At 54.8% G+C, this 25,000-nt stretch overlaps 1 protein-coding gene across 1 annotated transcript in view; it reads right to left on the reverse strand.

Annotated features, from left to right (window-relative positions):
* Cdh22 (cadherin 22) overlaps positions 1 to 24,509 on the reverse strand; it is a 60,145-nt gene extending 35,636 nt beyond the window's left edge. Inside the window, exons 1-3 of the mRNA XM_090352870.1 lie at positions 24,258 to 24,509; positions 15,030 to 15,324; positions 3,148 to 3,267 (exon numbers count right to left, since the gene is read on the reverse strand). Of these exons, the coding sequence (XP_090208996.1) occupies positions 3,148 to 3,267; positions 15,030 to 15,324; positions 24,258 to 24,509 (667 nt within the window). The remainder of the gene's footprint in view (positions 1 to 3,147; positions 3,268 to 15,029; positions 15,325 to 24,257) is intronic.
* Positions 24,510 to 25,000: the final 491 nt, after the last annotated feature.

Here is a 25,000-nt window from a genome sequence, read left to right on the forward strand (position 1 = left end):
GCTCAATTAATAGATGAAAGAATGAACTCTCCTTGTGCACATTCTTAACTGGGCACAGTTGGCTCACAACTAGCTACTCAGGAGGCTGAGATCTAAGGATTTGTTTCAAGCCAGCCCAGGCAAACCTGTGAGAATCTTATCTTCAATTAAGCACCAAAAAGCCAGACGTGGAGGTGTGCCTCAAGTGATCAGTAAAAAACCACTAAGGGATAGTGCCCAGGCCCTGAGTTCAAACACCAGCACACACACACACACACACACACACACACACACACACACACACACACACACATTATTTATGCCTAGCTAGAAGTTCTAGATGTTTCCTTTCCTCCTCTCCTGTCACTATAGCCTAGGGCCCCTTTTCTGACGCTCTGCTTCTAGATGGCTTTTGTGACTCACCTTTCTCCCTCTGTTCCAGTGAGAGGTGCCCCTTGCAAAGGTGACTGTACAGGACTAGGCTGTGGGGAGAATCAGGGGTTCTAACTTTGAGGCTCCTGGAATACGTTATTTGCTCCTACAGGAACCTCATTTGGTCCCCTTACCCTCTCCTCAGTCTCCCCCACACACATTCCTGATCCTTCATCATCCATGGCCTTTTAACTGCATAGGCAGGTAAGGAGTCTAAATGGGTGCGGAGAAAGGGTGCAGGTTTCGGGTTTTGTCCCTGGGACTCTAGGCTGGCCACTCTGAACTTCACAGCCTCTGGTCTCCAATTCCTGTCTCTGAGCCAGACCTACAGCAGCCGCCCCAGGGATCTTGTTAAAATGAAAACCTGTGCATGTCACTTCCCTGCTTAGAAGCCATCAATGAACGCGCCATGCTGGCAAGGAGGAGGGGAAAAGCAAACACTCACCCGAAGCTCGTGGGGTGGAATCCAACACCTTTCAGCATCATCTATCCAGATTCCAAATGCACTGCCGCTCTGACCCAGCGTTTCCATTCTTGAAAATTACCCCGCAGACTTCCACAAGCACAGAATGATGTATGCATGAGGCTATTCACTGTAGCGTGGTTCATTTTAGCACAAAGATTGGAACCACCCTAAGTGTCCATCAGCGGGGGACTGGTGAAATAAATTTTAGTGTATCCATAACAGGCATTAAGTAAAAGAAGGAGGAAGGCCTTTCTGGACTGACACAGAATCATCTTCCAGAGGTATTGTTAAGATTTTAAAAAGCCAGGCATGTATACAGTATGTATTTACAGCTATCATTTGTGTGAAAAAAAATAAAATGCATGTGCCTGATTTTCTTGTACATGAGGAGAACAGCTCTAGAAAAATCCACTGGGAAATTAACATTGGTTTCTTAGGAACACAGCCTGGGTGACTTGTACACTGGATTCGATGAAGAATAGCCACTAAATACTCATTTGAACTTTTTACATTTGGTACCTTGGAATACCCGATCTCTCTCTTTTTTGAATGTATTTTTCAAGGGAATGAGTTGCCAAGACCTCACAGGATAAATACACACCAGGGGCAACATCTGGGGCTGTAAAACTCCTGAGGCTGTGGGGTGGGATATGCTTTCTCTTAACATTTCTTTCAAGTTTGAGTGTTTTCTAAAATGTATTACTTTTCCCAAGGAGGTAAAATTAATGACGAGGTCATGGGTAAGAGAACACACTCATAACTGCTGATAGGTGGAGAACCTCCCCCTTCCTTCCCAAAGAAAGCAAACACACAAACCCCGCCCATTCACACTCCTTTCCCATTCTGGCCTCTTGGCATATTTTTGCTCGTCTAGCCAGGCCCTCCTGCTCTCCCCCTCACCTTCCACAAACCCCATTTCCCTTCATGCCACAGGCACCTCTCCAACCCCTGTCTTTCAGCCGGAGCCATGCCCTCTGGTGGAGATGCCCTGCTCTGAAATCTTGTTCTGGCCAACACTGGTGGGCTGAGGTTCGAACTTAAACAAACCCTTTGCACTCACTAGGTGAGGTGCTCTGCCACGTGATCTACAACCGCAGCCTGTGATTGTGCCCTCTCCTCCCCCACCCCCTTCTCCTTCTTTTGTTGGTCATGGGCTTGAACTCAGGGCCTGGGCCCTTGTTCCTGAGGTCTTTTGAAGGCTAGTGCTCTACCACTTGGAGTCACAGTGCCACATCCAGTTTTCTGGTGGTTCACTGGAGATGAGATTCTCATGGACTTTCCTGCCTAGACTGGCTTTGAACCATACTCCTCAGATCTCAGATCTCAGCTAGGATTTACAGATGTTAGCCACTACTGCCTGGCAACCAGCCTATTTTTTTTTTTTTATAGGTGGCTGCGGAGGCCTCCAGAAAGAAAGCCTTATGTCTTAATTACCCAGGTGAGTTCCCGTGGCCCTGTGAGCTTCATGATGGTGTTTGAAAAAAAAAATTCGTTGTGGTGTCTGATGTCTCCTCTCCATCCTGTGCCCGTAGCAGTGAGAGCCAGCTGGAAGCAGCAGCTCTCTCAGCTGGGTGACCCTCAATGAGTCACCCCGTCTCTCTGAGCTTCAGTCTCTTCATCCCAAAGGGCTCCTCAGAGGAGTCGGCCTCTAGCCTCAGTGCTGTGGAGTGGGGTGGGCAGAGGCTGCACTGCCTTTTGAGGATGTGCATGTGTGTAGGTGTGGGGCTTAAGCAAAGAATGTTTTTTTGGAGTCAGTTCTGGGGATTGAACTCTGGGCCTGGGCACTGTCCCTGAGCTCTTCAGGTACTGCCCTACCTCTTGAGCCTCAGCCCCATTTCCCCTTTTCTAGTGATTAATTGGAGATAAGAGCCTCACATTCTTTAGTACCCGGGCTGGCTTTGAACCGGGATCCTCAGATCTCAGCCTCCTGAGTAGCTAGGATGACAGGTGTGAGCCACCCTGCCCAGCTTGCTTCCTTCTCCTCATCTCTCCTCTCCCTTGCCCCTCCCTCCTCCCCCCCTCTTTCTGTTCTTCAGTCTTCCCCTCTACTCGCCTGGCGGCTCTCCTTCCCATCAACCCATCAACCCAAGGGTCTCCTGGAGCCCAAGGTGACTGCTTGGTGCTAGGCTGAGCCTCAAGACCTGGACCTTTTGCGCGGCCCCACCCACCGCACGCCATTGGCCCCGCCCCGCCCACCCTGACCCACCGCACGCCATTGGCTCCACCCCACCCCGCCCACCCTGACGTCACGCAGCGGCCCCGCCCCTCACCGGTCTTGGGGTCCACCGTGAAGTGGTGCTCGCCGTCCAGCACGCTGTACACCAGCCGGGCGCTGCTGCCGTAGGTGGGGTCGTCGGCATCCGAGGCTATCACCTGCATCACCGACGTGCCTGGGCCCGGGGGACCAAGCGAGACAGTGGTCACCCGGGGAGACCGGACAGGAGGCCGCGGATGCCAGGGCTCCCAGCCCCGCATGCGGCCCCTCCGAGGGGCCCCGGGGCTTCCCAGCTGTGGACCTCAGTTTCCTCTCCTGTCACCTGGCGGTGGCTCTAGCCCTTGCTCAGCAGGCGAGGGGACGCCAGGGGACGCCTGGCAGAGGAAGGGGGGCAGCCAACCTCTCCAGCTGAGAGCAGTTCAGGGTGAGCGCCTGCCCCGGGCCCGGAGGTCCTTCCCCACGCGAGCTCCCCCCGCCCCTCCCGTGGACAGGAAGGGACAGCCCGGGGGCCATGTCTGTCCAGACTCAGAAGGGGAGGCAATGCCCAGCTCTGCCTCTGGCCCTGGATCCCTTGCCCTCCTCCGGGCGCACACAGCCCCCTCCGGGCGCACACGCGCGCACTTCTCATGCCCTGCACGTAGGCTGCCGGGGAGAGTATAAATTGGATAAAAGTCCATCAAACAGCGGCAATTAAGTTATTGATTTTCGACGCTGCCTCATTAAACCGGGAGCTTCTCTCGGCCTGTCCCAGAGATGGCTCTAATTTGACATCATGTTCAATTTGACGAAAGCAGGGCTTGGGAAGTGAGGCTGGCCGGCGTGGGGGAGGGATCCGAGGGAGGGGCCACCCAGAGAAAGGAAAGGGGTGGACGGTCCAGAGGGGAGTCTTGGGAGCTCAGGGTATGACCCAAGGGAGGAGGAAGGTACCCTCTGCTGGGTGCCCCCCCTGGGGCTGGCAGAAGAGCTTGCTGGGAGGAGAGGCCAGTTCACTGCTTGGCTAATGAGTGAGTGTGGAAGTGCTACTGCAGCAGTTCTGCGAAGCCCAGCCCACTGCCGCCTCTCCCGCCTCCAGCCCAGGGCCCTCCATCATTCCAGACAGACACATGTATTTATTTTTCATTCCTTTGCATTTCTCATTTCCCTCTCTGGGTCCCCCTCCCAGCTGGAGCCTTCAGAGCTGGCCCTGCAATGCGCCTCTCGGGAGGCTTCAGCTCCTTGGCTGGAAGTCAGAAGCTGGGGGGGGGGCAGGCCCCCACCTCTCTGATTGGACTTCTGCTCAGAATCCAGGGAACAGCCTCAGTTACCCTGTGCCTGCACCAAGAAGGAAACGGCATGAACTCTGTTGAGCATCCACTGTATCTAGGGGTCGCGGGCCTCTTAAACCATCCTCTCAAGCCAGGTCCAGTGGCTCACATAATCTGTAATCCTGGCTACTTAGGAGGCTGAGATCTACGGCTCACAGTTTGGAGAAAGCCTAGGTAGTGAAGTCCCTGAGTCTCTTATCTCCAATTAAGTGCCAAAATTCTGGAAGTGGCCCAAGCAGTAGAGCACTACCCTTGAGCAAGAAAGCTAAGGGATATGGCATGCACACTCGTGAGAGTGCGAGGACACGCTCACACAATCCTCTCTATTGTGGAAACATCTCAGGAATGCAGAAAGGCTCTTCTAATATTCCAGAGGAGGAAGAGACTTAGCAGAGGACACCTGATGAGGACATGGCAGGGCTTGAACCCAGGTCTGCAATGTCACCGGTGCCAAAGTGCTTTCTTTCAGCAACAGTAACTTTGCAGGCAGTCACAAGCACTGTGGCTCATTCGAGCTCTGACCTTGGGCCCAGCACAGAACCCCTCTGTGCCTCGGCCTCTTCGTTTGAGAAATGAAGGTGACAATGCTACTGGGATCCTGAGATGGTGTGGAGAATTCAAATAGCTTTCTGCATTCAGCACCAAGGACAGCACACGGCCCTTGCTAAGAGCCCAATAAACGCAGGTGGTTGTTGGCTCGGGTGGCAGTGCGTGCTTGTCTGTCAAGGTGGCACCGCACGTGTCTCGTTCAGTGCTGGGCGAGAGAAACTACACAGGCATCAGGCTCACAATGGCACCGAGAATGAATGTCGACAGTTGTAACGGAGGGAGGTCTCCCTGCCACTCCCCCTGCCGATTCCCTCCCCTCCTCCCTCCCCACCGCGTTTGCAAGTCACAGCTGGGCTGAGTGACTCCCCTGGGACATGGCTGAGCCCCCCCCCCACTTCCCTTCTCCTCAGTCCCTGGCTGCATCCCAGGGACTCCCTTGGGGTTGCTAGAATTATTTCCCCAATCCCGGATTCTTTATTGCAGCCATTACAGTTAATGCCGACACGTGGGGCTGATGTAGGGTGTAGATGGGGGTTCCACAGTTCCCTGGGCCCTGCTGAGATGGCCACACACCCCTCCTGGATGCTCAGAATTGGCAGACAAAGGGGTGCCAAGCTGTAGTGGTTTTAAGACCACCCTCCAGGTCAGCTTCTGCAGGCTTAGGAGCTGACAGAGTCACAAAGTACTGCGCCCCCTCCTGCCTCCCCCCATGCCCATTCAGACCTCACAGTAACTGACATGGTGGGAGGGGGTCACACTTTCCAGTGTCTGTGTAAACACTCTCATTATAGTCCAACTTCAAGCCACCAATGTGCTACTGGCTGGCCCACAGACTTCCCAGTCAATATGTGACTCTTGCAGGCTGCAAGCCATGACGATATATTACTGTCCAATAACAATGATACGCACAGATTACACTTATCGAATAACTACTTTGTGCTAGACACAATGATGTAAGCCCTTTACATGTATTATCTGGTGGAATTTACCCAAGAAAGGCTTGCAATAAGCCCTAATAAGATTTCTACTTAACAGCGGAGCCCAGTGGCTCATGTCCATAATCCCAGCTACTTGAGAGGCAGAGACCATAGGTTGGAGGCCAGCCTAGGCCCAAAATTATCAAGACCCCAGCAGAATGCACAGCTGCATGTGGTGGTTCATGTCTCATCCCAGCTCTCTGGAAAGCTTAAATATAAGCGAATCAAGGTTCAGGCTAGCCTGAAAAATGTCAAAAAGGACTGGGGATGTGGCGGAAGTGGTAGAGTTCCTACCAAGTAGATAGAAGGCCTCAAGTTCAAACTCTACCACCATCACATGTAGAGAAAGGATTTCCGCTTTACTGACTCAAATAGTGCACCTCTTTGCACCTCCTTTTCCTCTTGGGATTCTGTGAGAACTCTAATAGATGGCTGTGTTCTGCACCAAGGGCACAGCTTGGCTAAGTGCCCAGGCAGAAGGTTCAAAGCCAGACCTGCCACAGTAGGGCTATATGAAGTAGCGTCACTGTTCTAGGTACAGCTCTCCAGCTCTTCCGCGGTCCAGGCTGGCACGGGCAGTGCTGCCGTGCTCACTCGGGGTCATCAGGACGCTGGGCCCAGGGCCCCTGTAGGATGTGAAATATGCAAATGCTGCCCCTGGAGAGCAGGGAAAGCCGTGCTTCTCCACCTGGCTGTGTGGCACAGTCTCCTGGGAGCTTTAAAATAAAACTGCTGCTGAGCCTGTCCCAGGCCAATTAAATAGGACTCGTGGGACAGAACCCAGGCAAGGGCGCTTATTCAAGCTCTACTGAGCCTCACACATCTTCTGAGCTAGGAACTCCTACCTGGCTCTGGCGTCTGGCTCATGGATGAGGAAACTGAGTTACAGGGCAGGGTGGAGGGGGTGCTCAAGGAATGACTCGTACTCGGGTCTCTCTAGCTGAAGTCACACCAGGAGGAGGCAGCCAGTGCAACTCATGCCACCAGGACTCCAGGGCACCTTCTGGCAGAGTCTCCTCCAGAGAGGTGACATCGCTTCCACTCTAAGATCCTAGTCCAGCTGCAACCCCAGCTACACAGGAGGCACAAATGGGACTGTGATCTGAGGCTGGCTCTGGACAAGCATGTAAGACCTGATCTGAAAATATCTGAAATACAAGGACTGGGGTTGGGCGGGGGGGATGGGGCTCAAAGGCAGAGCATCTGTCTAGCAAGCTTAAGGCCCTCAGTTCAAATACCAGCACTACTGTAACGCCAAAAAAGCAAAGCAAAGAGTCTACTGTACTGTTAGGGAAGTCTCCCCTCCTGTCTGGCCTTCAGGCAGGAACATTAGAGTGGCAGGCCATGCATCTCTGAGTTACCATGAGGATTAGAGATGGCAAGTTTAAGAGGCAGCTGATGACTGGAGGCATGGCTCAGGTAGTAGAGCGCCTTTCTGACAAGTGTAAAAATTGGAGAGAAACTCCCGTGCCCTTAGGTGTGTGGTGATGATGATGATGATGATGATGATGATGACATAGACTGGCATTCCGGCCTCCTCTTCGCTCTTCCTGTGCTGGCTGCGGGAACACCCCCAGCTGACTGGGTTTTGTCTCCCTTCTGGGAAGAGGAGATAACGCTTCATCTCCTCTGCTCCCCAAGATGTGGGAGACCCCCAAATGAGAGGAAAGAGATGAAATCCATTAGAAAAGAGCACAGCCTTCCTCCATGAGGAGACCAGGGGTCGGCATTACGAAGACATTGGTAATTATTATCATCCTGCGTCTTCTCTACCTCCTGGCTACCCTGCTGGGTTCGGGAATACCCTCAGCTCACATTTAGCCTCTCAAACATTTATAAAAATAAAAAAATGAGTCCCACCCCCTGCTGCTTGCCAGCGCTGCACAGAATGCTTTCCATTAAAAATTAAAAACCACTTGTCGAGTCCCAGGGAATGCTAGATGACACAGGAAACATCCCCCCCCCCCAGACTCCTTCCTCTGTCCCCCCTCCCGCCTTCTCTCCCCTTGGCTTCCTCCTCAATCATCACTTATAAAGCAGCTGCAGGCTGGGCTTGACCTGGCTTCCTGCTTCTAGGGAGGCCTAATGTGGATGGGTGACCCACAGGGGATAAGGTGTGGGCTTGCCAGGAGGTGGCAGGACAGGGATAGAGACCAGTGACAGGGGCAGTGGCACCCATGGGTGGGGTGAGAAAGTGGAACAGAGACGCCTAGGGGTAGAAAGTGGGAGAAGACCCAGAGAAAAGGTGGGGGGCGGGGTGGGGGGAAGCTGAGTCCCCAACACAGAAAAAATGAGGACACAAGGGGCTGGGCGTGTGGCCTAGTGGTAGAGTGCTTGCCTAGCATGCACAAAGACCCAGGTTCGATTCCTTGGTACCACATACATAGAAAAAAGCCGGAAGTGGTGCTGAGGCTCAAGTGGTACAGCTCTAGCCTTGAGAAAGTCCAAGGACAGTGCTCAGGCCCTGAGCTCAAGCCCAGGACTGGCAAAAAAAAAAAAAATGAAGACACAAATGTCTGAAGCAAGGGGCAGGGGCAGTGGGAGAAAAGACACGGAGCAGAAAGGTGACACCCAAACTCCCCTATCATTCCACAAGGAGACTCCCAGCTCTTCTGCCCTGCCTCATTCCCACAGGCCTCCATGATCTAGTCTACTAGCCTTGCTTGTTTGGGACAGCGACCTTCTACGTATCTGCTGAGCTTCCTTCCTGTGACAGAAAGCAAACGTTGTTGCTTACAACTTTGTTCCTTCACTTACTCAGCACCACGGAATGCCCGCTGCACGCTGCACCCCAAGGCCAGGAAGGTGGCTCTTTGCACCCCAGTGCCATGTGGTACAGGGCCTGGCACGGAGATGGCGCTCGCAGCTGGTGGCTTATTGATGGGGAGTGGGCATGCTCCTCCTGTCCCCAAAGCCAGGGCCTCTGCTCCCCCCACCACCAGAAACTCCTGTCCCATTCCCCCCTTCCCGGCGGGGGGAGTGAGAGCCAGTGCTGTTGCTAAGCAAGGAGATATTGCACAGATAGATCTTCCTGGACTTTAATTAAAAACATCTTTAGAAGTTGTCTCTGCAGAGGCCAGCGATTGATTCCTGGCTTGGGCCTGAGGGCTGCTCAGCCACTGTCTGTGGCTGTGGACGGGACAACTTCCCAGCCTGCTGCTCTTCTCCTGGAACGGCATCCCTGGGGGGCACCCCGCCTCCTGCCTCTACCTCTCTGCCTCCCTTTCCTCTCTGCCATCTGCCTCCACCTTCCCCCAAGCCCTGGACTCGGGGGAATCAGACAGCCCACTTTTCCATCTCCCATTCCCCTTCCCGTCGGGTGCCTCAGTTTCCTTAGCTATAAAATGGGAGTGTCCACGGTTAGCTCAAGAGGGTCCCTTGGGAAAAGGACTCCCACCCCCACCCAAAAGGATACCTGGGAGGCTCAGCCATGCCCCTGGGGCTCAGGTCCCAGGCCCTGGGCTAGTTCTGGCTCCTGCTCTCACAGTGGTGCTTCTAACAAGGCACTTTATCTCTCATCTCATTTATTTCCTCCTTGGCAAAATAAGGACAGTAATACCTGCCCTGCACATTGCCCGGGATTGTGAGGATAAAGGGAAATAGCCCTATGAAAGCAGTGTAGGCTGAGAGCTATTATTTAGTGAATGTCCTGAGCTGTACTACACAACAGGCTTTCTCCATCCATTAAAGATGCTGCTAGCAACAGAATTGGGACCCACAGGCCCGTGGCAGCGGTGGCAGGCCCCCTGGCCATTTCCACAGTCTACTGAGCCCCAATCCCACGGTCTAGCAATGCCAATTCTGGGGCCCTAAGAACCACCACGTTATTCCTCCTTTGCTCCAAACAGACACCATGCATCCATCGAGCCTCTCCCTGCTGCTGAGCCTGAGAGCCAGGTTCTATCCCTCTACAGGGCTCCACAGCCACTACTAATCGATCTGCACTGGGGCAGATGGCAAAGGCGTCCGCCCCTCTGGGGTGGGGGCGGCGCCTCCCTTCACCATGGGTGGGGAGAAGCAGCTACTTAAGTTTTCTACCTCAATGGGACTCCACACAAAGGCTACGTGGGGCGGAGCTGGGTGACTCATCTCCGTAAGCCCCACAGAGCCAAATGCACTGGAGGCCTTGTCCATCGGGGATGCTAATAAACATCGGTGGATTTAATTCAATTACTTATCTTTAAATCCCTGGCAATGCCCAGAATAAAGTAGCCGCTAATAAATGTGTACCGAATGAAATTGCTCATTCCTGTATCCTCCACAGGAGCAGGACCAGGGCCTTGTATACAGCTGGCATCAGTAAGTGGATGGAGCTGAATGGCTGTTGGAGGACTGCAACAGCCAGGTCCAGGTCACGATACCTCTGCAAGGAGATTCGGGTCCCAAACATGGAACCATTATCCAGGCCGGCTCTCCTCTGCCAGCCTCCAGTCCTAACCGCCCTCTCTTGGCCGAAGGCCTCCAGAAACGTGTCTTTAGCCTTCCCCCTCAGCAGAGAGGCACACAGAATACCCAGTAAACATATCCATCCTAACAGAGACAGATGACCAGTAAATGTTTCCATCCTCACAAAAGAGGGTGCAGGGGAGGTGGTAAATTCTTCTTTCTTTGTGTTCGATGAATTTGCTCTTTCTGGAGCCTTCTGCCTCCATGCCAGTCTTCCAGTCTCCTTGTCTTGAATTCCTGCATCCACGTCCCTCGCCGACTCCACCGGAGCTGCGTCCAGCACATCCAGCATCTCCTCTCTTCCCCCACGTCCTCCTGTCAAGTCCTGCCACCACTCTGCATGGCTCCCCTCTCCTCCTCACTCGTCTCCTGCCTTCCCGCCTTGCCCTGTGCCACCATCCCTGTAGAAGACGTGTCAAATCACCAAATCCAGCCACCACTCCACCCTGTCTCATTCAGCTTACAACAGGAAAGGATGAGATCAAGTTTCCTGAACTTTCCTTCCTCCCTCTCTTTCTTTCTTTCTTTCTTTCTTTTTTTTTCTTTTGCCAGACCTGGGCTTGAGCTCAGGGCCTGAGCACTGTCCTTGGTCTTTCTCAAGGCTAGCGCTCTACCACTTGAGCCTCAGCACCACTTCCAGCTTTTTTCTATGTATGTGGTACCGAGGAATTGAACCCAGGTCTTCGTGCATGCTAGGCAGTCACTCTACCACTAGGCCAAGCTCCCATCCCTCTTTCTTATTTTTTCTTTTTTTCTCCCTCCCTAGGCTTCCTTCCTTCCTCTCTCTTCCCATCTCCCGTCCCTCCCCACACTACTTGGTTTGAGCTCGGGGATTCATGCTCTAAGTCAGACATTTGTACATGGGTTATTTTCTCTCTCTGAACTCAGGCTCCTCCGCTTTGTCCTTCTCCTTGGCGTGACAGATGCGAATCACCACAGCCAGTCATTTGGTGACTATGGCCTCCCCGCTGATCTCGCCTTCCACGTAAGCTGATAGGCTTGAGCCACAACTCGTGGCTTCTGGCCCGTCCTCCTAGGGGTTCGGTTACTCTTCTCCTTTCTGCACTCCTCTTCACGGTCAATTCCTCGTCAGTCCTCAAACACGGCAAACCCATTGGACCTCAAGGCCTTTGCACTTGCAGTTTCCTGTGCCTGGAACGTTTTCCATCCAAGTGTGGTCCACAGTGGCAGAGTGGCCCGGGGACTGGGGATCTCGCACCACTGGATGCCACCCCTTTGCTCATTTACTTCCTCTCTGTTTCTTCCCTGCTCTGGCAGAAAGATTCCTCACGATGCTCGATGCCTGGAACAGCACGCAGCAGACAGGAGTCTCTCGACAAGTATTCTGTGGCCTGAACGAACCCCTCCATGCTCAGAGAGGAATTAGGGGCTCCGAGGAGGGCAGGGCCAGGCACAATGTCCTGTGGGCAGCAGGCCTGGCAACTGTGGGCTTGGGGCCTGCTGCTCCGTTAAGCTGGCGTGGGGCCTGCCCCCTCCTCCGAGGCCAGGCTCCTGGGCCTCTGGCCCACTTCCCATCGCCTTTTAAGTTCTGAGTGGTTTAATTTGCCAGGGAGGCTGCCTTTCATGTCCGAGCTGCGTCCCTGCTCCCTCTGATCTTCCAGGCCCTGCCTCTGCTTGTGTGCCTCGCCCTTGCCAGTCTGGATCAGGAGGACAGTAATTGTGACTGATTTTCAAAGCTGCCCGGAGTTCCTGCCTGCACCCGGGCGTCAGATGCGCTGCTCCTTCAAAAAGTTGCTCACATGAAATACACTAATTTCATTTCTGCCTCTCCCCTCCCCCCGTTGGGTTCCCCTCGGCTTGTCTAGTTGAGTCACCAGCCTTCTTTTCTTCTAAGTGCCATGTGGGAGCTGGCAGGCTGGGAGAGGGAGGTACGGCTGGGACTGCAGCCAAGGCCTCCAACGACCTGTGCGACCTTGGAGGATGGGACTCAGAGTCCCTCTCTGTGAAGTTGAAGGGTCCTGGCAACCCCAAGAGCCTGAGGGCAGCCTCTGGGCAGTCACCGTTTCTCCCTGGGGCCCGGGGGTGCGTATTTCCTTCCCTCTGCACCTCAGTGTTCCCATCCGCTCAGTGGGGGTGCTGACCCCACTGCCGCAGTGGAGCAGCAGGGAGGGGGGGATATGAGGGTGGACGGGAAGCGGTGGATGGGGGCAGGGGCCCGGTTTAAAATCTGAACTGGTATTGAGCCTTGAACTCAGGGCCTGGACACTGTCCCTGAGCTTTTCCACTCAAGGCTGGTGTTCTACCGCTTAAGCCACAGCTCTACCTCTGGCTTTTTGGCAGTTTACTGGAGATAAGGGTCTCAGGGACTTTCCTGCCTGTGCTGGCTTCAAAGTGCAGTTTTCTGATCTCAGCTGGACAGCAGCTTTTCAAAGGCAAGGTGGAGCCGCGTGGGGTGGCTCAGGCCTGGCATCCTAGCTAGGGGGAGGCTGAGGACCTGAGGCTCGAGGTTTAAAGCCAGCCAGGGCAGGAATATCTTTTAGACTCTTATCTCCAACCAGTTACTCAGAAGAAGACAATGCTTTGGCTCAAGATGAGCAGAAGGAATCTCAGGCACAGTACTCAGGTCCCGAGTTCAAGCCTCAGGACCGGCAAAAGGAATACATGAATAAATCAAAGGCAAGTGGCCCGGGTCACCTCCTGTGGGACTTGCCGGCTGCCTGCTTCCCTTCAGTCCTTCAGATGTAAGCTCCGCCTCCTCCTTTGGTGACAGCATTCGCTGCCTTTCCCTTGGTCAGCTTGAAGGAAAGACAGCCAAGGCCAGGTCTTCTCAGGCTGGGCTGGGATGTGGGCATGGGAGTGGCCTCCGCTTCCGGGTGACCTTTGAAGGGTGGCCCGCCTCTCCGAGCCCACTTCTCCACGTGCACAATTCCTCTCCATGTTCTTGCTGGGCTCTGCAGTTCTAGGCGCCCTTGCCGCTGACAACCTGCAGATTTATCTCAGCCGCCCAGACGCCGCCCCCCCCAAACCTTCCCTCTGAGCCACTCCAAGACCTCCGCCAGACTAGCAGGGAAGGAAATCCAGCCTAGCACTGTGGAACCGGCACGGGTCCAATCCCCAATCCCACTGTCATCTCCGAGGATATTTTTCCCGCTCTCATATCCCCCCCACACCCCTGAACCATTAGCAAACGCTTTTAGCTTTCAAATGGTAGCCGCAGAGTCAACCTCATCTCCACACCTCCACAGGTCCCACCTAGATCCAAATCACCACCATATATATCCCATCTTGGCAACTGCCTCCAGCACAACCCAGTTCTGGCCCAGTCCTCCCACGTCTACCCATTCTCCAGGGAGCCGCCACAAGAGCCAGACCAGGCCATGCTTCTGAACAGGATCCTCCAGCGCGCTCAGCATCAAAAGTAAAGCCCTTGTTTTGACCATAGCTGTATGATCTGATTCACTTTCTTCTCTTTAGGAGAATTCAACCCCAGGGCCGTTGCACATACGGTTCCCTCTCCCTGAAATGCTTTTCCTCCAGGACCATCCTCCTCTCGCCTTCATTGCTTCAATGTCACATCCTCACAGAGGGCTTGTGAGACCCGTGATTGATTAACTTATCACTGTCTGTCTGTCTTAGCAGACTCCATCCCAGGGCTGAGCATAGCAGGCATTCAACAACATGTGTTCAATGAATGAATAAATGAGCGCACTCCAACAGATGCACAGATGTCACTGCATGTCACAGGAATAAACGCACAGGTCTTAAATGGCTCCCATCAATGAGTACACACAGGTGTGGGCTGCATGGATGCCTGGACACACCGGCGCGCCATTTTCCTGGCACCCCTCCACTCTCATCCTTCCCTCTGCCTCTTCCACTATGGCTGCACACATACGGACACATAAGGACACATACAAGCTGGCCTGCCAGCCCTTCCCCCACGTCTAGACAGCTATCTGGGCCCCACAGCCCGTAAGTCTCAGTGCCCTGAGTGGGCTTGTCTCGAGTCTTCACGCAGACGTGTGTTTAGAGCATCTGGCGCCGTCTCTACATGCGTAGTGGTGTGTGGCACCACTGAGGACACACCAGACCCACAAATATGCTCCCGATTCTGTGCCTCAGTGTCCCCTGGTACCCCCTGGGGCCCCAGCCACGGGGCCCAGCATGCCATGAACAACGCGGTCTGCACGGGGCCCATGCCTGCCCTTGGGCCGGGCTGAGCCTGGGAACGCCAGCATCAGGCTCTTCCCGTGTCTGTGCAGGTGGCCGGCCACCGGGGACCCTTTCCTGTGTGGCTGTTGTGCGCGGCTGGGGCTGGTATGCTTCGGGCATTGACAGAAGGGCAGCAGAGTGGTGGTTGTGGCCCAGGGGGGCGGGGCTGGAGCCAGTACAGTTGAACTTTCTAGAAGGGCTGTGTCAAGGGGCCCAGCGGTGCCTGTGTGTGTGTGTGTGTGTGTGTGTGTGTGTGTGTGTGTGTGACCATGCAGGAGAAGCATGCCACAGTGCCCACATATGTGTGGACGAGGCCGGGGTCAGGGTGCGTGGCCGGTTGGGGCTATGTCTGCGCCCCCCCACCCCGCCCCTGGCCTGGGGTAGCTCTGTCTCCTTCCGGCTCCTGCAGGGTCCTGGCCCTTCCCGCCCCCCTCCGCCCCTTTCCTCCCCCCTCTGCCCCGCCTCCTCAGCCCAGCCGCCCTGCCCACCTGTGGGTGAGAGCTCGGCCACGCTGCCGATGTACGGGCCGTGCAGGAAGCGTGGCTCGCTGTCGTTGATGTCCTGCACCTTGATGATGAACTCCGACTCGGGCTCCAGCAGCCGGTCGGTGGCGCGGTCTCGGGCCTGGGCCCGCAGCGTGTAGAAGGTTTTCTGCTCCCGGTCCAGGCGCTCCATGGCATGAATGTCACCCGTCAGCTCATCGATCAGGAAGATGGTCCCCGCACCCTCGCCAGAGATGGTGTACTTGATGGCCCCGTCACCCTCGTCCGAGTCCGAGTGGATCTGAGGAGGCAGGGAGGTTGGCAGGTGGAGGCTGCGGAGGGCGGGGGTTGGGGAGGACTGAGACTGTCTCTCCTTGCACACACCTGTGCCTGGGTCTGCTGGCACCAAGCCAGGCTTCAAAAGCAGCTTCAGGGGGCCGGGAGTGTGGCCTAGTGGTCGAGTGCTTGCCTAGCATGCATGAAGACCAGAGTTCGATTCTTCGGTACCACATACATAGCAAAAAACTGGAAGTGGGGTTGTGGCTCAAGTGGTAGAGCTCTAGCCTTGAGAAAGTCCAAGGACAGTGCTCAGGCCCTGAGTTCAAGCCCCACAACTGACAAGAAAAGGAAAAGAAAAAGAGCAGCTCCTATGGCTGCAGCCCTGTGTGGCACCCCAACACTGCACGGTGCCGGCGTGCCGGGCCGGCTCCCTCCCATCCCCCCTCAGTCGAGGGCTGGGCTCCAGAGTTCGTGGCTAACGACATCAGCTGCGGGCTCCCGGCCTCCCTCTGGGTTCTAGGATCCAAGGGTTATTGGAGGAGGGGACTCGGGACTTGGGGTGAAGAGCAAAGGGGTGGAGGAGGAAAGGGATGTGGTTCTCGAGGCAGGGAGCTGAGAGCAGCATGCACGCTCCTCCAGATCGAGACTTCAGAACAAACCTTCATGTTCCTCCAAGCGTAAAGAAGGAAGAGGTGAGCTGGAGGTCAGATCACCTGGGAACTGTCTGGCTCCAGAATCTGGGCTGCCTCACGCTGTCCTAAAGCCCCCAGGAAGGGAGATGCCACACAGCCCGCCTAAACCATGGCTCCAGCACTGCCTCCTGTGTGACGTTGTACAGCTACTATGTCTCTCTGGGCCTGTGGCTTCCCGTGTAGCACAGAATCCTAACAGCATGTCCTCCTGGAGGAGCCCAGGGGCTTTCTGAGTGACAGTCCCCTAAGGTGCTGGCTTAGCAGCTGTCTAGCATGGAGGCACATATAGATCCAAGAGGCAGCATGGCAGAGCGTGTCCCACGGAGAGGCCTGCAGGAGGACACGCCGGGGTACAAGGAGGGCTGGTGGGGGGGCGCTGAGAGCTGGGGTGGAATAAAGGAAGAGCTCTTTATGCAAATACTTAATGCAAACACTTGAACCACCTGTGCCAGCTGAAGACCTGCCCTCTCTCGCACATAAAAAGCACGCGGTAGTAGGTAGTAACTTCAGACGAAATAGCCACACACTGTAACTGCGATTTCACTGCAGTAATGCTAGGGGTGAGACCCCAGGCTGTTTTCACTGCTCTGAGATGGGAAGGGGAGAGGGAGGGAGGAACCATCAAGGAAGTGTTGTCTTGTAAAAACAAAACAAGAAAACAAGCAGATGAAGCCAGACAACTGCTGGCTCCCACTTGTAATCCAGCTACTCAGGAGGCTGAGATGCGAGGCCTGAAGTTTAAAATCAGCCTGGGCAGGGAAGTCCGTGAGACTCTTACCAGAAGCAGCCGGGGCTCAAGGTGCTGGAGCACTAGCCTTGAGTGAAAGAGCTCAGGGAGGGCACCCGGGCCCCGAGTTCAAGCCCCATGACTTACAAAAACACATTGTATGTTATATATATATATATATTATATATATAGTACATATTAAAGTCACAGCACCCTCGAGTAAATTCCCTGATGCCCCTGTGCTTCTGTGGAGATGGGACATTAATGAGACAATCTCTAAGACCCCTTTTGGGGTCTCCTTGTCCCGGACCCAGCACCCCCTCCACGCACCCCAGGTACAACAGGTGTGAGGGAGCTGGTGAGGAGGGGGGAGCCCGCCCGCTGCCACGAGGGAGGAACTGGGGCGTAAATTCTACTGGTGGAGCTTGGTGTCTGAAAGGTGGATTATAGACGTGCCATTTGGAAGATTGAATGGCTCATAAACATTTTCATATTTCATTAGCCGATTAATGGGCATCTCTCTCCTTTTTGGCGAGTCTGCTGATTCTCAGCAGAAATCGCGGGGAGTAAATGGAGGCGTCGGGTGGAACCTTTCTGGGTCCCCATCCTGTTATAGATTGCCCCAATTAATGGCCATCCCGAGCTCCACAGAGAAGCCTTCTTCCTGTCCAGTTACTGTTAATAGATTTCTCATAAGTGGCTGGACTGTAAAAACCTCATAACTCAGTTTAATGCCCCCAATAAAATTATCTCAGGACGTCGGCCCTGAATCATCGGTGGTGGCGAGGACGAGATCTGTCTCTCCTTGCGGTTTCTGCTCTCCATCCTCCTTTGGCCGGGGGTGGGTGGAGAGATGCGGGGGAGAGGGGTTCTGCTCCTCCCTGGGGGTGGGGGGCTCCACATACAGACCTGTTGCCTGCTTGGCTAATCTGCACACCTGCTGCACAGGTGGACAGATGGAGGGGTCACTGCTGTCCCCTCCCTGGCCACGTCCCCTGCCCTGGGAAACACGGCTGGTATACTTCTGATGTAAAAAACTACACAGAGAGGGGGGCAAACCATTTGCTGTGCTGCACAGCTCCACTGAGCTCTGAACTCCAATGCTCACTGATACTGTGACCAGGGGCCTTGTTCATAGTTTAGCTCAGAGCCTCAACTTCCCAGGGGAAGAATCAGATCCTACCTACATGGCCTGGCACAGTAAGGAGTTATGGAAAGTGTGAGTGCCCCGCCCACCTGGGAACCAGGTCTGCACTCATGCACTGACATGCACCTTGACATTTTTCACTCAGCTCTGGGGTGGGACTGGCTTCTTGGGGAGCAGTGGGGAGGAGGGAGTGGAACTGGGGAGGAGTGGGGAGGAGGAGGAGGAGGAGGAGGAGGAGGAGGAGAAGCAGAGTGATGTCATTTACATTCTTCTATGGAGTGTGATGCAAGGCTCTCATGCTGACACCCCCCTCCCCTTACTGCTCCCCGGGGACTGCAGGGTCACACAGGGCCGAGCCTTCAGCGTGGAGGAAGCAGAGCTCAGCGCTGTGCATCTGAGCGGAGAGGGCGCCTAGCTCTGTCCTAGGAAGATAATTCATTGGCGGAAAGCTGAGCAACAACCGAGGGTCAGACACGCCACAGACTGTTGGCAAGAATCCTGGCCTGACTTGGGGGAGTAGGTAAATGGATCTGGCTCGGTGGGGGAGCCTCATGGGTAGGGAGAGTCCCGGGCAGCCCCGTGGGCATCAGGTTAGTCTGATGACCATGTCCACCGCAGAGGACGTAGGACTGGAGAGGGAGGGAAGGGCTCTGGCTCCTGGTTGAGCCACCAGGCCTTCTTGACGCTAGTCTTGGCCCTGCACCCAGCGGGCCAGTGGCCTCTTCTCTCTGAGCCTCCCTGTCGTCATCTGGAAAGGGACCTCTGGTCACAAATCAAGAGGCAGCGTGGGCTCTGAAGTCAGGAGTGGCTGCCCGCAGCGTGGGCTCTGCCATGGACCTGTTGCATGGCCTGGGCAAGCGGCTCCTCTCACTCCCCATGGACTGTGAAGACTCCTGAGCTCTGGGGCTCCTGGCATGCGCAGGTGCTCTGGGTAGACCAGCTCTCCCTTTCCCTCCCCGGTCTCAGAAGGGGTTACAGCTCACACCCCAAGTCCCCCCTGGCGACACGGGGCAGGGGCCTCAGCTGATGCTTGGCCAGCCGTGGCCCCTGCCTCACACATACTCCTCTCTCCACACCCCAGGGAGCCTCTAACCATGGCACATTGATGTCCCAAGCCATCACGGGCCACTGCGGGCTGTTAGATAAACTCAGTGCAAACACCTAGTGCCTGGACTAGAGGCCCAGAGAGGCCCCATATCTTCCTGAACTCACACAGCTAACGCCACCCCGAGGCTGGGAAGACAGCCTGGCATTAGCATTGCATCAAGTGTGGCTTCCCCAGAGGAGGCCCCCCCCCCCCGCCCTGCCCCACCGGCCTTGGGCCTGGATCATAAACAACATGGAAACACCAGAGTGATGGCTTCACTTCCCAGGGGACTGAAACACGGGATTTACGAGGCCATTAATTACTTCCTCCTAATTAAATCAAAATTAAATGCGAGCAGAGGTACGTTTTCCTTATTAAAGACAATTAAACGGACAGCAAGGCTAGGCAAATAAAATGAGTGTGAGACTTAAACGGAAAGCAAATCAAATAATAATTTTTTAAAAAGCCTCCCCAGAATGTGCCGGGTCTGTTCCCGTTGATGTTCCTTGTAAACCAGGAGTTCACCAATTCTCTTTAAATATTATCAACTTAATTAAATCAGCTCTCCTCCCCACTCTAATCTGGCTGTATATCTAAAATAGATCTCACCGCCCACAGAAGTTGGTCATAAGTGCTGACCCTATAATTCTATCTTTAAATTTTTTTTTTTTAATCTTACAAAATCCACATCCAGCTTTCCCAAAGCCTCGAGGGAAATTACAGTTCAGAAAAAGGATTAGTCAAAGCACCCAGCTCTTCAGGAGGTGCTGGGGAGTTGATCTGGGGAGGGGGCGTGCCATGGGAAGGTCAACAGGGGCGTGGCCGGGGTCTAAGCCACGGGGCCCTGGCGACCACCGCACAGCTTCTTGTGGGCGCCAGCAGGAGTCTGGTATGAGCACTGGAGAGGAGGCCGCTGGGAAGTAGGTTATGGTGGATGCCCGGGGTTCAGTCCGCCTAGTGCTGTTGCTAAGCTACCTTTGCAATCCGACAAGGACGGATGCTCAGAGTGGCTCCCTGGGGTGGCAGACCAGGAAGCCACGCATGCAGTGAAACCACAGAGAAGTCCTTTCTCCCTGCAGTGAGGAGTACAACATGTGTGCACACGTGTACACGCACACATGTGCACACGCATGAACTATGTGGTGGCTCAATTGGCAAGGAAAAGGTGTTTTAGAAAAAAAAAAAGCCCGGGCCTAGTGGTTAAAGTGCTTGCCTAGCATGCATGAAGACCCGGGTTCGATTCCTCGGTACCACATACATAGAAAAAAGCCGGAAGTGGTGCTGAGGCTCAAGTGGTAGAGCTCTAGCCTTGAGAAAGTCCAAGGACAGTGCTCAGGCCCTGAGCTCAAGCCCAGGACTGGCAAAAAAAAGAAAAAGAAAAAAAAAAAGAAAAAAAAAGCCCAAGCTCACGTTTTGAGGGTGATGACGGTCTCCCTCAAATGAATAGTGAGGAAGTCAAATTCCAGGGTGCTAAGAAGGCTTTGGGGCGTGGGGCAGGCTTTCTAGAGTGCGTGGATACAGCGTTCACACCTGGGAGCCCAAATGTGGCCTTGTGCCCAACAGAGAACAGGCCCCTGGGCTCTTCTAGGCTCTGGTTTGGGGAAACTTCTCCAGGCCTCACCAGTTATTTGAGCAGGTCTTAGTGATATCCCACTCCACAGACAGGGAAATAGAGGCACAGCGGATTAGAGATGCAGCCAGGGAGAAGGGCTATTAGTGGAGCTGGGAGGAGATAACTGAGAGTGTTGCAGACTTTCCTATCCAGACTGGTCTCCAACCACGATCCTCAGATCTGAGCCTCCCGAGTATCTAGGATGACAGCTCTCAACCACCTGTGCCTGGCAAGTCACTGCTTTTCTTGCTTGATGCCATTGCCATGTGGATGTATAGCTTTCGCACAATCTTTTCCCTGTGGCCTCAGTTTCCCCTTCTGATCATGGCAGGGCTTAGTGGGTCCTCCACTGTCACCTGACTACAGTTCAGAGCCTCAGCATGGGCCTGGCACTGCCGGCGACACAAGCAAGGCTGGGGTGTGCAGGTGCACAGGGCAACCCACAGACTGGTTTGGTGCCTTTTTCTGGACGTGGGGTTGGTGGGCAGCAGCTTGGGCCACCCTTGCTGCTGGACCCACACCTCCTCTGACTGCAGGTCAGAGTCTCTCTTGGTCTCTCCGGGGTTCTCCTGGAACCCCACTTTTAACTCAGCCAGGTCCACTGGGCCTGCCTCCCCCCACACACTGGGGCCCCGGGGTCCCCAATCCATACAGCTCACACGCACCGGCCAGGCCACTGGACCTCGACTTTGGCCAGCTGACCTCAGCCTCCTCCACAGAGAAGGCCAATCTCTGCCCCTCACAGACTGGGGATTAAGTGCTTTATAGATGAATCATAAAAACGAACCTTGAACAAGCAAGCCGCAGGCCAGTCACTTGGTGTGCTCGGTTTTTACTCCTCCACACCTGGGGAAGTGGGCTCTCGAGGCCCCCCGTGGTCAGAGATGGGGAGACTGAGGCTCAGAGGAAGGTGTGGAAGGCCCAGTGTGGGGTGGGTAGCGGGACCAGGCCTCCCTCTCCACACGCTGTGTTCTGAGCCTCCTCTCCCTGCTTCCCCATCCCATCCTGGTCCCTGGCCCTGGCTCGGAGCCCAGTTCCTGCTCTGCCCGGTTGCTGGTCAGTCTTGGGTGGAGGCCCTGGGCCTACCGAGCGCCACCTGTCAGATCACAGGTTGTTCAGATCAGCACATCTGCACCCCAGGAAAGCTGCGTGACCGCCAGCCCCTCCTCCTGACCTGTGAAAGACCCTGGCCCCCCCGCCTTCAGCCTCAGATTCTTAGACTCCTCTCAGCACACAAGGGGTTCGGGAGCTTGCTTCCCTCCTGCCAGGCAAAAACCTCCTTCAAAGTCAGAGAACACCCACATCCATCCACAAGCCCCCACTGCTGCCAAGTCCCTCCAGGACGCAGGCCTCCGGGTCTTTACCCTCCTCTCCGTTGGCTGGATAAACTCCTATGCATACCTCAGACCCCTGCTAACGGGTTTTCTCCTCCAGCAAGGCCAGCCAAGGTACCTTAATGTGTGCCCGCCCAGTGCCAGGAGCTGATGACAGTTCTGTCCCTCTGGGGACACCCCGATGACCCGGCTGGGGCTTCCCTTTCCTCCCCTAGCCTCCTACGCAGCCTGCTAGGGACAAGAACTGTGAATGAATGAATGAATGAATGTCCCTCTCAGCCTCAATTCCTTATACTCAGAACTTCAGCTGGATCACCCTACATGTTCTCAGGGGACGTGAGAAGGTGGCATGCATGCATTCACTCATTCACTCGTTCATTCGTTCACTCCTTCTCTCGTTCACTCGTTCACTCATTCATGCATTCACTCATTCACTTGTTCACTCATTCATTCATTCACTCATTCATGCATTCACTCATTCACTCTTTCACTCGTTCACTCTTTCACTCGTTCACTCGTTCACTCGTTCACTCATTCATGCATTCACTCATTCACTCCTTCACTCGTTCACTCGTTCACTCATTCATGCATTCACTCATTCACTCGTTCACTCATTCATTCGTTCACTCATTCATTCATTCACTCATTCATGCATTCACTCGTTCACTCATTCACTCATTCACTCGTTCACTCGTTCACTCATTCACGCATTCACTCGTTCACTTCGTTCACTCGTTCACTCATTCACTCATTCATTCACTCGTTCACTCATTCATTCATTCACTCGTTCATGCATTCACTCGTTCACTTCGTTCACTTCGTTCATTCGTTCACTCATTCATTCATTCACTCATTCATGCATTCACTCGTTCACTCATTCACTCATTCACTCGTTCACTCGTTCACTCATTCATGCATTCACGTGTTCACTCATTCATTCATTCACTCATTCACGCATTCACTCGTTCACTTGTTCACTCATTCACGCATTCACTTGTTCACTCATTCATTCGTTCACTCATTCACGCATTCACTCGTTCACTCGTTCACTCGTTCACTCATTCACTCATTCATTCACTCGTTCACTCATTCATTCATTCACTCGTTCATGCATTCACTCGTTCACTCATTCATTCATTCATTCACTCATTCATGCATTCACTCATTCACTCTTTCACTTGTTCACTCATTCATGCATTCACTCATTCACTCGTTCACTCATTCACTCGTTCACTCATTCATTCATTCACTCATTCATGCATTCACTCATTCACTCATTCACTCATTCACTCGTTCACTCATTCATGCATTCACTTGTTCACTCATTCATTCATTCACTCATTCACGCATTCACTCGTTCACTCGTTCACTCATTCACGCATTCACTTGTTCACTCATTCATTCGTTCACTCATTCACGCATTCACTCGTTCACTCGTTCACTCGTTCACTCATTCACTCATTCATTCACTCATTCACTCGTTCACTCGTTCACTCATTCACTCATTCACTAGTTCACTCGTTCACTCGTTCACTCATTCAGTCACTCGTTCACTCGTTCACTCATTCACTTGTTCACTCACTCGTTCACTCGTTCACTCATTCACTCACTCACTCACTCATTCACTCATTCACTCGTTCACTTCGTTCACTAGTTCACTCGTTCACTCATTCACTCGTTCACTCGTTCACTCGTTCGTTCACTCGTTCACTCGTTCATTCATTCACTCGTTCACTCGTTCACTCCTTCATTCACTCGTTCACTCGTTCATTCACTCGTTCACTCGTTCACTCATTCATTCGTTCACTCATTCACTAGTTCACTCATTCATTCACTCGTTCATTCGTTCATTCACTCATTCACTCGTTCACTCATTCACTCATTGACTCGTTCACTCACTCTTTCACTCGTTCACTCATTCATTCATTCACTTGTTCATTCATTCATTCACCCATTCACTCGTTCATTCACTCATTCACGCATTCACTTGTTTACTCGTTCACTCGTTCACTCGTTCATTCATTCACTCATTCACGCATTCACTCGTTCACTTGTTCACTCGTTCACTCACTCATTCACTCGTTCACTCGTTCACTCATTCACTCGTTCACTCATTCATTCACTCATTCATTCATTCACTCGTTCACTTCGTTCATTCGTTCACTCATTCATTCACTCGTTCACTTCGTTCACTCGTTCACTCATTCACTCGTTCACTCATTCATTCATTCACTCGTTCACTCGTTCACTCAGGGCGCTGCTTCTGGGCCAGGCGTGGAGGGTTTTGACCGGGGGTGGCCACCCCCGCCCGGAGTGAGGGGGTCCCGGCGGGCTGGGGTCCCGGGGGCTGCGTTACCTTGCCCACGTAGAGGGGCTCGGTGCCCGTGTACTCCTCCACCACGAAGAACTGGTTCCACACCCAGCCTCGCTTCACGCGGGCCGTGCCCGGCGCGCCGTCCTGCAGGGCGGCCGGGGTCGGGGCGGCGGGCGCGGCTGCCAGCAGCGGCGGCAGCAGCAGCAGCAGCACGGAGGGCAGCGCGGAGGGCAGCGCGGAGGGCAGCGCGGACGCGGCGCCGGCCCGGAGCGCGCCGTCGGGGCCGGGCCTCATGCTTGCCTGCGCGGCCCGGCGGGGGCGCGGGGCTGGGGGCGGCGGGGACCCGCGTCACATGGCGGCCCCGCGGGGAGGGGCGCGGCCGGACGCCGACCGCCCGGTCCCCCGGCCGCGCCCCCCGCGCCAGCCGCGCGCTCACCGGCCCGCGCCGCCGCCGCCGCCGCCGCTCCCCGCGGGGCCGCGCGCCATGGCCCCCCGCGCCGGGCTCCGTGGACGGCTAGGCCTGGGCCCCACCCATCCGAGCCTGCGGAGACACAGAAGAGCGCGGTCAGGGCCCGTCCTGGACCCTGCGGCCCCTCCTCCCCGGGCCCGGGAGGCGTCGCCGGGACGTCGAGGCCGCGCCCGGACCTGAGCCGCGTCCTGGCCGCTCCACCCAGGCCCGCGACCCCGGGCAGCCTGGGCCCCAGCAGGGCAGCTCAGCCCCCGTCCTCCGCCCCTGCCCCCCGCAGCCCCTGCCTGCAGCAGCCCGGATCTGAGGGCCTGGCCTC

This window comes from Megascapheus bottae, chromosome 18 (assembly GCF_031878675.1).
Source record: "Megascapheus bottae isolate mThoBot1 chromosome 18, mThoBot2.hap1, whole genome shotgun sequence".
In the NCBI taxonomy this organism is placed as follows: domain Eukaryota; kingdom Metazoa; phylum Chordata; class Mammalia; order Rodentia; family Geomyidae; genus Megascapheus; species Megascapheus bottae.